The sequence below is a fragment of the Phodopus roborovskii genome, unplaced genomic scaffold (assembly GCF_943737965.1).
Source record: "Phodopus roborovskii unplaced genomic scaffold, PHOROB, whole genome shotgun sequence".
Taxonomy (NCBI): Eukaryota; Metazoa; Chordata; class Mammalia; order Rodentia; family Cricetidae; genus Phodopus; species Phodopus roborovskii.
The window spans coordinates 2,941,089-2,955,739 of NW_026126442.1; the positions used below are offsets into that span (position 1 = coordinate 2,941,089).

Here is a 14,651-nt window from a genome sequence, read left to right on the forward strand (position 1 = left end):
GACTGGCCCTTTCTCGTCTCTCCCCAGGCTTCGAGCTGGATTCTTCGAACATCTTGAGAAGTGGTTTGACCAGTGTGCCCTCAATGCTCGCATCGTTGTGGCTGCCAAGGTTGATGAACTGGATTCAGAGCTGGAGCTACGTCTGCACCTGCATAAGCCAAGACTCCGGCATGTGGAGAAGGATATTCACAATGTCAGAGCAGGTTCGAGTCATCCTGGGAAGGTCACCTTGTGCCCAGACATCCCCTACAGGATCTGCTGTTCATGGACTCATCCTCATTTTTGTTTGTTTAACTGCCCTAGTGTACCTGTGTAATGTTAGGTTGTCATCACATTTAGAAGGCGTGCCCAGAATCAGCATATGAGATTTTAAAATCTTCCTCCCTTCCTTCTCTGCTCCCTCTCCTTCTGTCTCTCCCTCCTTTCCTTTCTTCCTTCTTGAAGCAAGATCTCCAATTGGTAGCCCAGGCTGCTCTGGAACTAACTCCTCATGTATCCCAAGCTAACCTCAGACTTGTGGGAACCTCCTTGTCTCACCCTCGTGGAAGTTTCTCCTTTCTTCTCTTCTCACTGTGGAGTGTCAGGAGCAAAAGGAAGAGTGTCGTCATGTTTTAGCTCGTGGGTTCCAGGTCTTCCCACACATCTGTCAGATACACACCTGTGTGGTGGATGCTCTAGCAGCAAGTCTACGGCTTAGAAACGAGAACTCTCTGGTTCACTTTCTCTGGCTGTGTAACTCTGAACAGAGTATCTGACCACTCTTCCCCTCGCTACCCTCCTCTATAGGAGTGGGTGTTGAAGTGGTGTAGGAAGGAATGGTGAGCAGCTAGTCTGAGATACGGTGCCCCAGGGTGGAAGTCATTATTTCCACCTGATCGTTGGTCTTGGAAAGACAAACCTTTTCTTTTTCAAACAGGAAGCGCCACTAATGGGGAGGGGCACACAATTTTAGTCATTCTTATTGGCCCCTGTTGATAGTTCACTTGAATCCGCAGCCCTTTAAGGCTCTCCTGGACTGTCACATGTCCCCATCCAAACTCCCAGGGTCTGGAGCAGTGACGATGGCAGTCCCCGAGATCTGCAGTCATGTGCTCTGGGAAATGTGTGGACTAAATGCACTAAGGGATGAAGAGAACTGTGCTGAAGGCCTATTCCTTTTGTTGCTTTGGCCCTGAAGACCAATGCTCAGCTTGGAAACTGAGACCACAACAGTGAAGTCCTAGCTCCACACTAGTTTTAAATTTAAAAAAGTTAATTATCAGCTAGGCACACACCTTTAATCCCAGCAGAGGCAGGTGAGTCTCTGTGAGTTCGAGGCCAGCCTGGTCTACAGAGTGAGTTCCAGGACAGGCAGGGCTACACAGAGAAACCCTGTCTCTAAAAAAAAAAAAAAAAAAAAACAGAATAATGGCACTTTTCCCATTCATGTATGTGTGTATGTCATCGTACTTTGTCCATATTCATCCCCCATTACTGAATTTTGTCCCTATTCAAACTCCTGTTGGTACCCTTCCTTCCTCAAAATAGTCACCCTTCTTGTTTCATCTCATAAATGATGGATGGACACACACACACACACACACACACACACACAGAGGATATATAGATGTAGATATATATTCATTCATATGTGAGAGAAAACATACACTATTTAACTTTCAGAAACTGTCTTGTTTTGTTTATCATAATCTCCAGTTCTGCACATTTACTTGAAAATCACATAATTTCTTTCTCCTTTATGGCTGAGTAGAATTCCATTATGACTATACACTACTATGCAGCTAGCCACTTGCTGTTGATGTCCACCTAGGCCATCTTAGTGACTGTGAATAGTGAGGAAATAAGCATGGGTGCACTGGTGTCTCTGGTTTGCTGACACCATTTGTTTTTGTTAGAACTGTACCCATAGCCCTCCTGTCAATCACTCCAGGCGGTAGTACACTCGGGTGGGAGATGTGGGGCTCTCTCTGCTTGCCATAAAAGCCTATGAATGGCTCTGGAAACCTGACCCTTTTTCATTCCACCTCACCTTGGAGCCAGTTGGAATTTGGACTATTGGACATAATATTCATTGTTGGAAAGGAATAGATCAAGACTTCCCAGATTTGTGCTTGTTGAGGTGCCCCCACCAAGATACCAGTGCTCCTCAAACACCCCCAGCCATCCTCGTCTCCCTGGGATTCTCTGCATCCCTAGTTTTGCCTTCTCAGCATCTGGAGGGCTCCACCAGCAGAGAGTGCAGACTCACAGCCCCTCTCCAGTATGGGACCTTGAAGTGGGTGTCCACTGGTCTTCAGGTCTGGCCAGGTCCGGTCCCGCCCTGGAGAGGGCAGTCAGAGCATGGTAGGGGTTCTTGCCTGACAAGGGTGGTCTTGCCTTGGGCTGGCCTAAGAGATACAACAGCTGGCCCCATTCCAGGGAAGGAAGGGCTCAGTAGCTTCTCTCCTTCTCTTGCAGCCGAGCTCCTGCTCCACCAGGAGAGGCTGGATAGCCACTGTGCAGGTGTGATCGAGACGCTGAAGAAAGAGAGGCTGATGTTCTGTCAGTTCCAAGAAGAGCAAGCTGTGCGCAGCAAAAACTTCCGCCGCAAGATCTACGACATGGAGCACATCTTCTTGAATGCCACCAAGAGCCAAAGGTAAGGGGTTGGAGCATCCCCTTCCCAGGCCTAGCTCTAGAGGCCCAGATCCTTCTGACAAAGGGGCAGAAGGCTTTAGGGCCTTTGAGAGTGCCTTTGCACCAAAGACCCAGACTGGGGAGTATGGGCAACATTGTGTGTGAGGCAGCAGTGCACAGCCTGGGAAGGAAGAGGTACATACATGTAGTCCCTGTGCAAGGGTGCAGATGCTGTGCTCGGAAATGTCTGTGTTGAGGAAGACTGATTCCCCTTGGGGCACCTGGAAGGGCTTCCTGCAGGAGAGCATGGCTGATGAACCCAAGGGTGCCTGCCAAAACTTAAGGTAGGGGCATCTGCAGGGCAGCTAGAACAAGGGGCTCCAGCAGACCACCCAGAAATATAAGACAGAGGCCTCCTTTGGGTGACAGGAAGGACCATGGCAGGTATCTCGGCAGCAGTCCATCACAGGGGCAGCCGATGCCGGTGGCCTTTGTGCAGAGAAGTAACTTTTGTTTGAGGAGAATACAGGGTAAGGGTTCCACACTGCTGAGGAGTCAGACGCTCGGCTGGTGGGAGGAGGGTCCTTTACTAACTTGCTGGCAATACCGTTTTGCTTTTTATTTTGAGAAGGGGGTCTCACTAGATTGTTCAGGTAAGCCTTGAGCTCACTGTCATTCAGGCTGGTCTTGAACTTTTGTGATCCTTTTGGTCAGCCCCATGAGTGCTAAGATTACCGGCTTGCACCAGCACAACTGTCCTTAAATCTCCTTTCTAGTGTTTCTTTCCTAGCCAGAGGAGTTGGGCAGTGGATCTGGCAATGCCTAGGATTCCCATCAGGCTCAGGCCACACCCAGTCCTTTCCTGCCTCCAGGCTGGCCATTCACCACCACCTACCTCTCTCCTCTCTCCCCACAGGCTGGTTAATCTCACCAATGTACTACACCGGGAGCTGCTTAGCTATGTGGATGTCATCCAGGTGTCCCTGCGAAGCTTCCGGCAGTACCTGGAGGAGAGTCTGGGCAAACTCCGCTATACCAACATCGACTTTGTCAAGCATTGCAGGTATATTTTAGGCCTCTACAAGTCACCACAGTTTACTCTTGGAGGGTGATCACGTTTCTCTCTCAACTTATTTTTAACCCGGTTTAGATGGGCTGTTCAGTGCTATTAAGTGCAAAGTGCTGTTATCACCAGCACTGGCACTAGAATTTTCCATCATCACAGACCAAAACTCTTTACCATAAACATTCGCTCCTCATTCCCCTCTCCACGTCTCCGCTGTCACCGTTTTACTTCCTATCTCTATGAAATCGACTATTCCATGTCCAGCCCTAAATGATCATCTATAGTCTCCTTTTCCAAATCTCAGGAAATATCACAGAGATGAGGCAGAAGGAATGGACACTTTGGAGGATGGGGAGGTGTGGTACTAAAACCATACTGGACATGGCATGACCCATACACTCACTGAGCTGCACAGGACTGGACCCGTTGGTCATTTCTTCCTGGAAGGAGGCTAGTCCCACTAGTTCTTACAAATTAAGTTAACCCATTTATATTAATCTACATCTTGCCTTATGGCTTTCTACCTTTCTTATGTCCGACTCCCCCCAAGTCTTGTTGGTATCTTGCACATGAACACCTGGATTCATCTACTGTTTCCTCTCTCTGCCCAGAGGTCTTGCCTATACCTCCTGCCTAGCTCTTGACCACTCAGTTCTTTAGTAAACCAATCGGTAATATATGTTCACACAGTGTGCAAATATCCCACTATACCCGATGCCCTTGGAGGCCAGTAGAGGACATCAGATCCCCTAGAACTGGAGTTACATATTGTGAGCTACCACATGGGTGCCAAGAACTGAACCCAGGTCCTCTGCAAATGCAGCCAGTGCTCCTAACTGCTGAACCATCTCTCCTGGATTCAATTTTTTAAAAGAGCTTATATTGTTTTGAAATTTGAAAATTTTGAAGATCATTTGAAAAACTCTTTTGTTCATTTAACATAAATAAACATAAAAGTAAAAAAAAAAAATAGATGTTCTCAAAAATGTGTTTTCTATACTTTCTATGAGCAAACATTGTTGCTGGTTTTGTTCTGAAGCAGAATCATGTTAATGCGTGTTAATTATTTCACCCATTACGGTGACAGAATAGCCTGAGAAAAGCAACCTAAGGAAAGGATTTGCTTTGGCTCATGGTTTGGGGGGGACATGCAATGCATGGTGACAGGAGCATGGGCCTTCACAGTCAGAACACAGAAAGAAATGACTGCCTGCCGGTACACGGCTGTCTTCCTCCCCTTTTCCTTTCCTTTCCTTTCCTTTCCTTTCCTTTCCTTTCCTTTCCTTTCCTTTCCTTTCCTTTCCTTTCCTTTCCTTTCTTTTTGTTCAATCTCAGACCCAGATGGTTACTGCCTACAGTTAGGATGGGTCTTCCCGAATCAGTTAAACTCCCCTGAAAGAGTTCTCACAGACATGCCCAGTGCTGTGCCCTTGATGATTCCAGACCCTGTGAGGCTCACAGCAAAGGCTAACCATGCACTGTGTGACAGTCTGTGCCTGTGCCCATGAGTTACCATGCCCTGTCCGTGGCAGAGTTTGCAGGGCTTACATTAGTTTTACATATTATTCAGGCATATATCCTGCATATGCCTGCAGCACTCTTATGGATTTTAGTTCCATTCTAGCTGATTTGTGCACATCATTCTTCCCCTGTAACTGACAAATCTAGTCCTTGGAGCAGGTGAGCTGGCTCAGCAGATAGAGGCGCTTGTATCCAATCCTGATGACCTGCATTTGGTCTCAGGATCTCACAAGGTGGCAGCAGAGAACTGACTCCTGACACATGCATCATGGAATGTGAGTGCATGCGTGCGCTCGCACATGCATGCACACACACACACATACACACACACACACACACACACACACATGCACAATATTTCATAAATAAAAACGTAAAAGCTATTCCTTGAGGTTTAAAACTTAAGGGTTCCAGTTTTCTTTCCTGGTTATATCAATTGCTTTTCCAAATTGACTGCTTCCTGCTTGTATTTCCCTTTCTGCTAATTTTCTGTTAGTTACTTGTTGCCATGGCAAAATACCTGACAGAAGCGACTTAAGGAAAGGTAAATGTTGGCTCAGACTTACAAAGGGTTACAGTCCACTATAGCAAGAAGGCATGGCACCAGGAGCATGAGGTGGTTGGTCACATTGCTTCTGTCCTCTGGAAGCAGAGGTCTTTCTTATTTATTTAAATGTCTTATATTTGGTTATTTTGTAATTTATGTCAGAGAACTGTAACATCTCTTGTTGTCTTCTGATTCCTATTCATGGCGTCTTACATCTTTGTGAACGTTTTTCCCACTGGAAGTCACTTGTTTCTCTTGGATTTTTTTCTGCAGCATCCTCTTTGAGGCCTGGACTCACAGGACATTCCTTCAGAGAGTCTGTATTTTTTTTTTAGTGAACCACTTGGGGAAATACCTACTAAGAACCGATTAAAATTCTCTGCTTGACGTTTTGATTCATTTTGTCATTCTGGAGAACACATATTCAGTTGGTAAACAAAAATCTCAGGTTGGAAGGAGCTTTCTTTCCTCCTTGCCCTGGGATCTCAGTATCCTGGAACCTGGCGGGATTCATGTGTCAGTCAACCTTACTAACAAACTGGCAATCTCACTGCCTTTGTATTTGTATACAAAGTTATCTTTCCATCACCTGCACTCAGACCTAAAGCCTCCACCTTGAAATGTACAGGAATGTTCAGTTTGACTGGTGGTCTTTTTCTTGATCATTCTTTAGATTGTTTTCAGAGGGAGGCAACTTTTCCCCTGAAGAAATTGAGTTCTTGTGTTATCGACTGGAGAAGGAGGCTACTCGGATTGAGTTCGTTGAAAGTCTAATCATGATCCACATGGAGAAAATGGAGACAGAGTACCTGGACCAGGTGGGGCTCCCTGGAGACAGAGCACCTGGACCAGGCAGGGCTGTCTGTTCTCCTCCAGACAGTCTCCAAGACTGCCTGCCAGAGGCTGTCACTTCTGAATAAAGGCTACACCTAGGCACCAGCAATATTTAAGCTCCCCGGTTCTTCCAAGGCCTAATGTTCCAGATCAAGTTCACCCCAATTCACTCATCTTTCCTTACAGGCCAATGATGTCATCAACAAATTTGAGAGTAAATTCCATAACCTATCTTCAGACCTGATTTTCGTAGAGAAAATCCAACGGCTGATGACTAATCTGCAAGTGAACATCAAGTGTCAGGTGGGTCAGGTCCAGCCTCCATCTAGTGAACACCAACTCTGTACAGTAGTGTGGGGTCTGTCCTGGGGTACTTCAGCCAGGAAGACAAATAACGCTTAGTAGCCCCACCCATTCACTGCGTCACCGCACTCCACAATCACCAACTTACTTTGTTTGGCATTATTTGTCCATATAAGAACTAGACAGACTGCTTTTATTTCAGTTTTAGAGATGGGGAGAAAGCTCATCCTTAAAGTGCCTGACCCAAAGCAAGACCCGAGGTCACACCCCAGGACCCATGTCTAAAAAGCTGGGGATGGTGTTTATGATAACAGTTCCAGTGCTGGGGAGGAGAGACAGGCGGATCCCTGGGGCTTGCTGACTGGTCAGGCTAGCCTACCTGGCAAGCTCTAGGCCACTGAGAAACCCCGTATGGATTGCACACATTGTGGCTGACTGGATATTAAATAATAATTAAACAAAAAGAGGACATGGAATTGGGGGTGCTAAGAAGGTGGGAGAGAATCTGGGAGGAGGTAAGTTAGAGTTGGGGGTGAATATGGTGAGAACACATTGTATAAAACTATCAAAGAATTAATAAAAACATTTAAAGCAAAACAAAAGTGAATTGCTCCCGGCAGTAACATATAACTTTGACCTAGGGCCACTACCTGCGCGCGCGCGCACACACACACACACACACACACACACACACACACACACACACGCTAAGGCGAAGGCTATGAGAATGGACCTGGATGAGGTGTCTGCAGGACATGTCCTGATTCCAGAATCGAGAGGCCAAGGGGTAGGTGGAACTCATGGTACTAGACATGACGAGCTGGGCTGACCACCTAGAGACATAGGGGTTTAAGGAGGAAGCTTTCACAGCCCAACTGTACATGCCCGAAGAGCTTAAGATGCTGGACACTCATGGGCACTGGAGACCCACCTGCAACAGTGGCTCCAAGTTTATTGTCTCACAGCAATGATGATTAACAGCTCAGACACCCATGGGGGCATGCAAAGTGGGGGTAGGCTGTGTTAATAGTTACTATAGAAAAATAAGAAATTGAGAAAAAGGACAAAGTTAAGGAAAATTAAGGGAAACTCCTGAGAATGGGAAGATTTTCCAAGAGATGGAAGGACACGGTGTTTCCTGTGTAGGAGGGGTTTTGTAGGGCAGTGTCAGGACCTGACTGAGGTCATCTATTAAGACTGGTTCATTATCTGGGCTATCATGAGCCTACTCTCTCTGCATGTCTCCTGAGCCCAACAAGAAAGATAACCACGGGCTGTTCTTGGGTTTCCCACTGAATCTTGAACGTCAGAAACCCTCCTCTGTCCATCTCTGACTCTGGCTTTGTTGGTTATTGCTAGCTGCTGGCCAGTAACTGGTGTTGCTACCTGACCTTGAAGGTGTGCTGTTTATTACACTGAGCTCTCTCTGTTCTCACACTTGTATGGTCAGAATGTAGCTATATCATGGCAGAGCTAACTCTACCACAGCCACCAAGGTGTAGCTGTAGTTTTCTTGGTTATCTCACATGTCTACAGGGTAGGTGAGAGATCTCATAGTAGAGGCTTCTTCTTAGAAACCACCCTTATGCTTCGGTCTGTTGTAACTAGCTACGTGAAGCAGGGACGTTTGAAGGACAGTAGTGACGTATCTGTTCCCTAAGGACATCTCAGTGGCCCAGAGTCTACTCCTCTTCTTATCCACCTGCCTTGGTTGCTTCATCTCCCTCTGTGCTATAGGCTCGGCCATTTAAGCCCTTCATCTTCCTTTTAACTCCAGCTCCTGTTCTCACTGCAACCTTTGTGAGCCACTTGCAGCTTCTGTCATGGGTTCCTTTCCCCTACTGTCGAGAGAGCTAGCTCCTGCATCTCTAGACAGGCATGCATTCAAGGAGCAGTGTCTGAGGACCTTCTGGGGCCGGGCCAGCCAAACTGAGGAGCCTGGGAGACATTCCAGCCAAGGAAGTGATTGCTGAGGCTCCAAACTCTGAGACTGGATTCAGTCACAGTCACCTGCTGCTGTCACTCAGAGGACCTTCTTTATCCATCTGTGAACTGGGAACCAGACAAGTAACTCAAAAGTGGTGGTGCCAGTCAGTGAGCTGATGTGTGCTACACTTGACCTGTACCCTGGTGCCAAGTGAGTGAAGGAAGATGATGGAGGGCTTTTAAGACCTCCAAGAGAATCTTCCCCAGAAGGGAAGGGGAGATATAGCTGTAGGGGGCAGAGCCCTGAGTCCATGGTCACCCTGCCCTGTTTAAGAGACACATTCCTAATGGGCCTCCAGCCAGCATGGAAAGACTCCATCCCTGAGTGCTCACAGCCTGCAGGGCTTACATTCTCAGCAACAAATGCCTTAAGCAGAATGCATTTGCACAAGGGACAGCACTGGAAATACTGATGAAACTCAACAAGGCGACGGCAATCTGTGATTCTGTGACATAGTCATGCTCCCTACCAACTGAGCCATCTTCCCAGCTCCAACAGTCACAAGTTCTGTTTAGGATGCTGACTTACAATTGATTCTATATATGAGAAGGTGGGGATCTATTCAAGGTGGCATATGACTTATGTGATGCTATAAGCAGAGTATTCTTCATTTTGGGTGTGGTAGTGTACATGTGATGCAAGTGTGTATGTGTGTGTGTGTGTGTGTGTGTGTGTGTGTGTGTGTGTGTGCTCGCATGCATGGAGGCCAGAAGTGGGTATTGGTACCTTCCTATCATTCTACTTACCATAGCCTTGAGATCATGTCTGACACTGAGCCAACTCACTGCTTTGGTGAGGCTGGCTGGCCAGAGAACTCTCAGGAGCCAGCTCCCCATTCTGATGTTGCAAGCACAAATGGCTGTGTCCAGATTTGAACTCGCTTCCTTCAGGCATCAGAGTAAGCACTCTTGCCTATTGCGGTAATAAGGATCAGGATAAACAAATAGGCCGAATAGATGTTTATTCAGGGAGAAATAACTTACAACCTAGACAGATGAACACCAGGAAATTCAACCCGATCCTCTCCTGTCTGAGTCACACCAGAAAGAGAGCGCCTTCCCTGGCCCCCTCCGACCTCCTTCCACAGGTCACATCCGCCCATGGCTCCACCCCCCAATGGGCGTGGTCAGTGCCACAGAAGGACTATCTCACTACACTTGCCCACTGAGCCATTTCTCCAGGTGCCTGCATATGCTTTAAAGATTCTTCATAAATACCTTTGAGTAGCCCCCGTGTCATGGCTGGGCTACCAGGTTTTGTTTTGTTTTGGAGTCCTCTTTCAGCATGATGCCTGTCCAGGGCTGTGAGAAGCACCCTTGCTATGTCCCCGGGTATCCTGTGAGCCGTGATGCTGTGACACTGTGTGGGTGTTCCAAAGCTCTGAATGTCTTACATACTTAACCGTACTCTGTGGCACCAGTTTCATTTAAAAATACCTACTTGATACATTAACAAAACCTTTTAAACTTGTATTGATCTACTTTCTGATATAACTGTGTACTCTCTCATTGGATGTTTTTTCCCCAGTGTGTAATCAATTTCTTGTGTGTCTTAAAGAACATGTTCCTGTTCTTGATACATATTCTAAAAACAGAATCTCAAAACTCCTGTTTCCTAGGTGGCAAAGTCTAATTCACAAGCAGAAGGTTTAAATTCTTCTCTGGAACATCTTCAACGCAAGATACAAACATGTCGAGACCATCGGGAAGATAAGGGCGTGAGTGCATCACAGATTCTGATCAGGAATGGCACAGTTGGTATAGACTTGCATCTGGGTACCAGGTTTCTTCAGCACAGATAGGGTGGGGTGTCTCTGAGCCTCACTGGTCAACTTTTGTGTTACTCAATGGAAGGCAGAAAGAAAAACCAACCAATTCTGCCATCACCACTGGGTTTGGGGACCCCTACTTCTGTCTGCAGGGTCATCAGGCCTTCCCCTCTGCACTGGGAGCTCAGCCCTAGGTGAATGAGTGGAGCAGGAGCTCCTTTCATCATAGCACATGAATTGATATTTCATGCCTGACCTTGAGAAGTCAGGATTGCAGCAGAGTTTGGAAGGACTGTGATTGTGAGCATCTCTGGCTACCCTAAGCCAGCAGAGCAGGCCTCTGGGTATGTGCATACTTGTTTTTTGGCCATGAGTGCCTGTCTCTGCCCCAATCCACATGTGCTCTGGTCTCCCAAGGTATCTCTGAGCAGCTCACCTAGATGCCCTCAGTACTTCCTGCTCCATGTCTCTTGTGCCAGCTCTGGGCTTTGTCTCCATTGATTGATGTGAGCCCCCAAAGGACATTTATTGTCCTATTTTCATTGCAAATTTTTGTATGGTATAGCACGTGATTCTGGTTTTTTTTAATTTAATTTTTTTATTTAATTTATTATCTTACATGTCGATCCCAGTTCCCTCTCCCTTCCTCCCTTCCTCCCTCCTCACATGCACCCTGACCACCCTCCCCTCCCATCCCCCCACCCCAATTGCACATGTAGGGCAATGCCATCCAGGTGGGGTCATGTAGATCTGTTTGCACGTGATTCTTAAGAAAAGTTCCCATAGGGTATCATGTGCAGAATGAATGTCCCATTGTTTGCCTTCATATAATTTCCCCACACATTCTCTGAGTTAATCATTCTGGGTGTAGATGGAAGGTGGGTCCTACATTTTATCCATCACTTCCCTGGTCTTCCTTTCCTGGTATCAAGGGACAAATTAGTTGTCCTGCTAGGACCTTCAATAGGTCCTTTAGGCAAGCCCTGATTCCAGAATAGCAATATTTTAGATTCATTTCTTCCCCTTCCAAGCTCTACCACTTCTTTGATGTTGTGTGGCTATCAGGAGATTTACCCAGCCTTCTGACTGGGTGGAGAGAGTGTAAGCTGGGCGTGCCATTCCTGTGTGGATGGAGGGGCCTGGCTTATAGCCTGCAGAACAATGGTGAGGAGACAATGGTAAAGTCTTGGATGCATGGTGGGGATAAAGATGGTTGAAGGTGCATGCCTGAATCTGTAGAGTGCTGCTAAAGGGAATACCAGTGAAATGAGATGGATAGTCAGCTCTCCCGCACAACTCTCCACACACTTGCCAACTGGACCAGATTTGTCCTTTGAACATAATATTTTAGGAGACACTAGGGGATGTTCCATATCCCCATCAAGCAGTTTTGAATCACTTGCCTATAGCTGAACCTAGAAGACCAGGAACAAATCTCACCCATCAGTGAAGGATTTGCCACCTTAGAACAGCTGCCCAAGACAGCCATCCAGTGACACCCAACACACACACACACACACACACACATACACACACACACACACACACACACACACACACACACTCCTCTAGGACCATTTCCTATGAGAAAAGGGACTTGGAAGAACCAAACATTGTCCTTCCTGGATAAGCCCCTGTCTCTGCACTTCTAGTGACCCTGACTCTTTTCTGGGGCTCTCTCCCTCTGTATTCCCATTAGAGGGTGACTACAGATGACCTCCTTGCCTTTGTCCGATCTTGGAAAGAAAAACTGAGCCAAAGGATTAAGTACCTCAACTGCAGCCTGGATGTGGTGTCCATTACTCAGGAGGTCTTTACGGTAAAGAACATGGAGAGATGGGGGAAGGGGAGAAAAGCTGTAGTCTGGGCTCCTAGGAAACCCCACAAGATCTAGTACAGCACCAGAGTAGAGGAGATGCCCAGGCTTCATCAGGCCTGCTGCAGTGTTATGGGAGTTTGACACACCATGGAGTCAGATCTCAGCTGGGATCCCCTGTGGGCCTGCTCCTTGCATTTATCTCTTAGGAGACTCCTTACATCTTTGGTACCACTCCTCTCCCAGGGCCCTCGAGTTAGCTAGTGCATGTTCACTCAGTCAAGTCCATCCACCTCTGCCTCTGCCTTCCCATCTGCCATGAGCAGTCACATCCCCCATCTCCAACAAGAACCAACCCAATGTCTCTTCCTCTGGCTACTAAGTCTCCTTCACACTCAGTGCCCAGTCCTTTTACAGCAGCAAAGGCCCAAATAACTTTGTCATTTTCCGGCCTTCAGTGTCAAATCCAAGCCCTTCAACCAGTCACACGGGAGCCTCCATGGTCTGTCATCAATATCCTTCATCCCTCTCTCCCAGTCAAAGGCATCACTTGCCTTCTGGTCTGGGTGGGACTACGGGCCCTGGAATATCTCAGTCCATGAGGTAAGGTCTCTGATTAAGAGGCCATCTGCCAGAGACTGAGCACTGGCATGAGCAGAGCCTGCACGACCTGCCTCTTTCCTCATCCCCACATGGGATTTTGCTCATGTGAGTCTCAGCCACTCCCAGAGAACTCAAGAGCCAATTGCTGCATGAGTAGGCTGCTGCCACTCAGCTCTCACTGCCAGATTTTTGCTACCCTTCATTCCAAGGGAAGGCTTTCCCTACTGGGCAGCCAGATAACACCCCCACAGCCATTTCCTACACTGCTCATGGTAATACAGAAGCTCCAGGGTTCCAGCCTGAGCCCTTTCAAAGGCCTCCCAGAAGAGGAGTCTCAGAATAAACAATGGAACAGTCAGACCAATTACTCTGTGGGCATCTCTACTGTCGTTTCTCACAAGCAGCTGGTCACTCTTCATCTTATCTTCATTCATTCCCTCATCCCATGTGGTTAAGACACCAGTAGGGGATCTCTGTGGCTGACACTGTAGGTCTCGCTTCCTGCTCACAGAAGATGCTGGGACTTTTCCTTCATAAGACTGGTCCTAATTCCGACCACAAATATGTGTGTGTGTGTGTGTGTGCGCGCGTGTGCATGCACCCTGACTGCAGGCTTCAAGAGATCAGGGACCCTATACAACCTCTCCATCCATGTCCCCAGGATTCAGGCAGAGCTTTGTGAAAATCAGGCACTTGGGAAATCTTTATAAAGTCAGGAATTAATGAATGATCGATCAACCACTTTGTAGAATAAATGAGCTCAAGAAGCCAGGCAGCTTGCCTCCAGTCATCACTTAGAAAAGATGGCAATGGGCAGTGTCTGTTGCCTCCTTAAAAAAATGGTTCCTCTCTTCTCAATGTTTCTCTCTGGACTGCAGGACACCATCCTGACTGATATGGAAATAGAGAGTGACATCCTTGTGTCTTCAGAAGCCTTTGAGGAGGAAGCCAAGGTGGGCCTTATAGCCCCTGAGTCCTTCTCCCAGCCAACCCGTATGGGGAGGCCCATGATTGAAGACCCTGCTGTGGATGTGGTCAAGAAAATCCTTCAGTGAGTGCCTACCAGTGTGGCTTTGGGACCCTGCTCACTAAATACCGTGGAGTATTAGGAGCCTGTGACCTCAGGCCAGAGGCTTCCCCTCTTAAACCTCAGTTACTCACCCAAATTCTGAGCTCACAGTGAGACCCACACATGTGGTATTGAGGACCAACAGTTTGTTACCCAGGGCTTGGCCTGGCCTGTTGTCATGGTCACTATGGAAAAGTTCACTTCCTTCCCTTTGGTTTCAGAATTCCTCAGACGAAACTGGCATTGCCAAGTGACAAGGATCGCTCCCACACAGGTAGGAGCACAGAGCTGTGGGTCTCAGGGAAGAGAGTGGCAGGGACGTTGGTGGCAGCTGCAGCCTATCATCACCTCTTCTTCTCTGCTCTTGTCTTGGACACCCGTCATCCAAAGCCTTGAAGAAACATCGGTACCGGGGAGAAAAGTCTATAAAGAAGGCCTTGGCCAGCTCCAGTATCACCTCAGCCGGGAGGTGAGGGTGCAAATCCATCCCACATTTCCCCATCCAAGATGCCCTGGGCCCA

The 14,651-nt window shown here is 47.6% G+C and overlaps 1 protein-coding gene across 1 annotated transcript in view; it reads left to right on the forward strand.

Moving 5' to 3' along the window:
- Positions 1-14,651, forward strand: part of Ccdc180 (coiled-coil domain containing 180) — a 60,476-nt gene that overhangs the window by 27,573 nt on the left and 18,252 nt on the right. The window contains exons 19-28 of the mRNA XM_051187729.1: positions 28-203; positions 2,458-2,638; positions 3,533-3,679; positions 6,424-6,568; positions 6,771-6,887; positions 10,493-10,591; positions 12,342-12,461; positions 13,940-14,112; positions 14,352-14,404; positions 14,521-14,599. Of these exons, the coding sequence (XP_051043686.1) occupies positions 28-203; positions 2,458-2,638; positions 3,533-3,679; positions 6,424-6,568; positions 6,771-6,887; positions 10,493-10,591; positions 12,342-12,461; positions 13,940-14,112; positions 14,352-14,404; positions 14,521-14,599 (1,290 nt within the window). The remainder of the gene's footprint in view (positions 1-27; positions 204-2,457; positions 2,639-3,532; positions 3,680-6,423; positions 6,569-6,770; positions 6,888-10,492; positions 10,592-12,341; positions 12,462-13,939; positions 14,113-14,351; positions 14,405-14,520; positions 14,600-14,651) is intronic.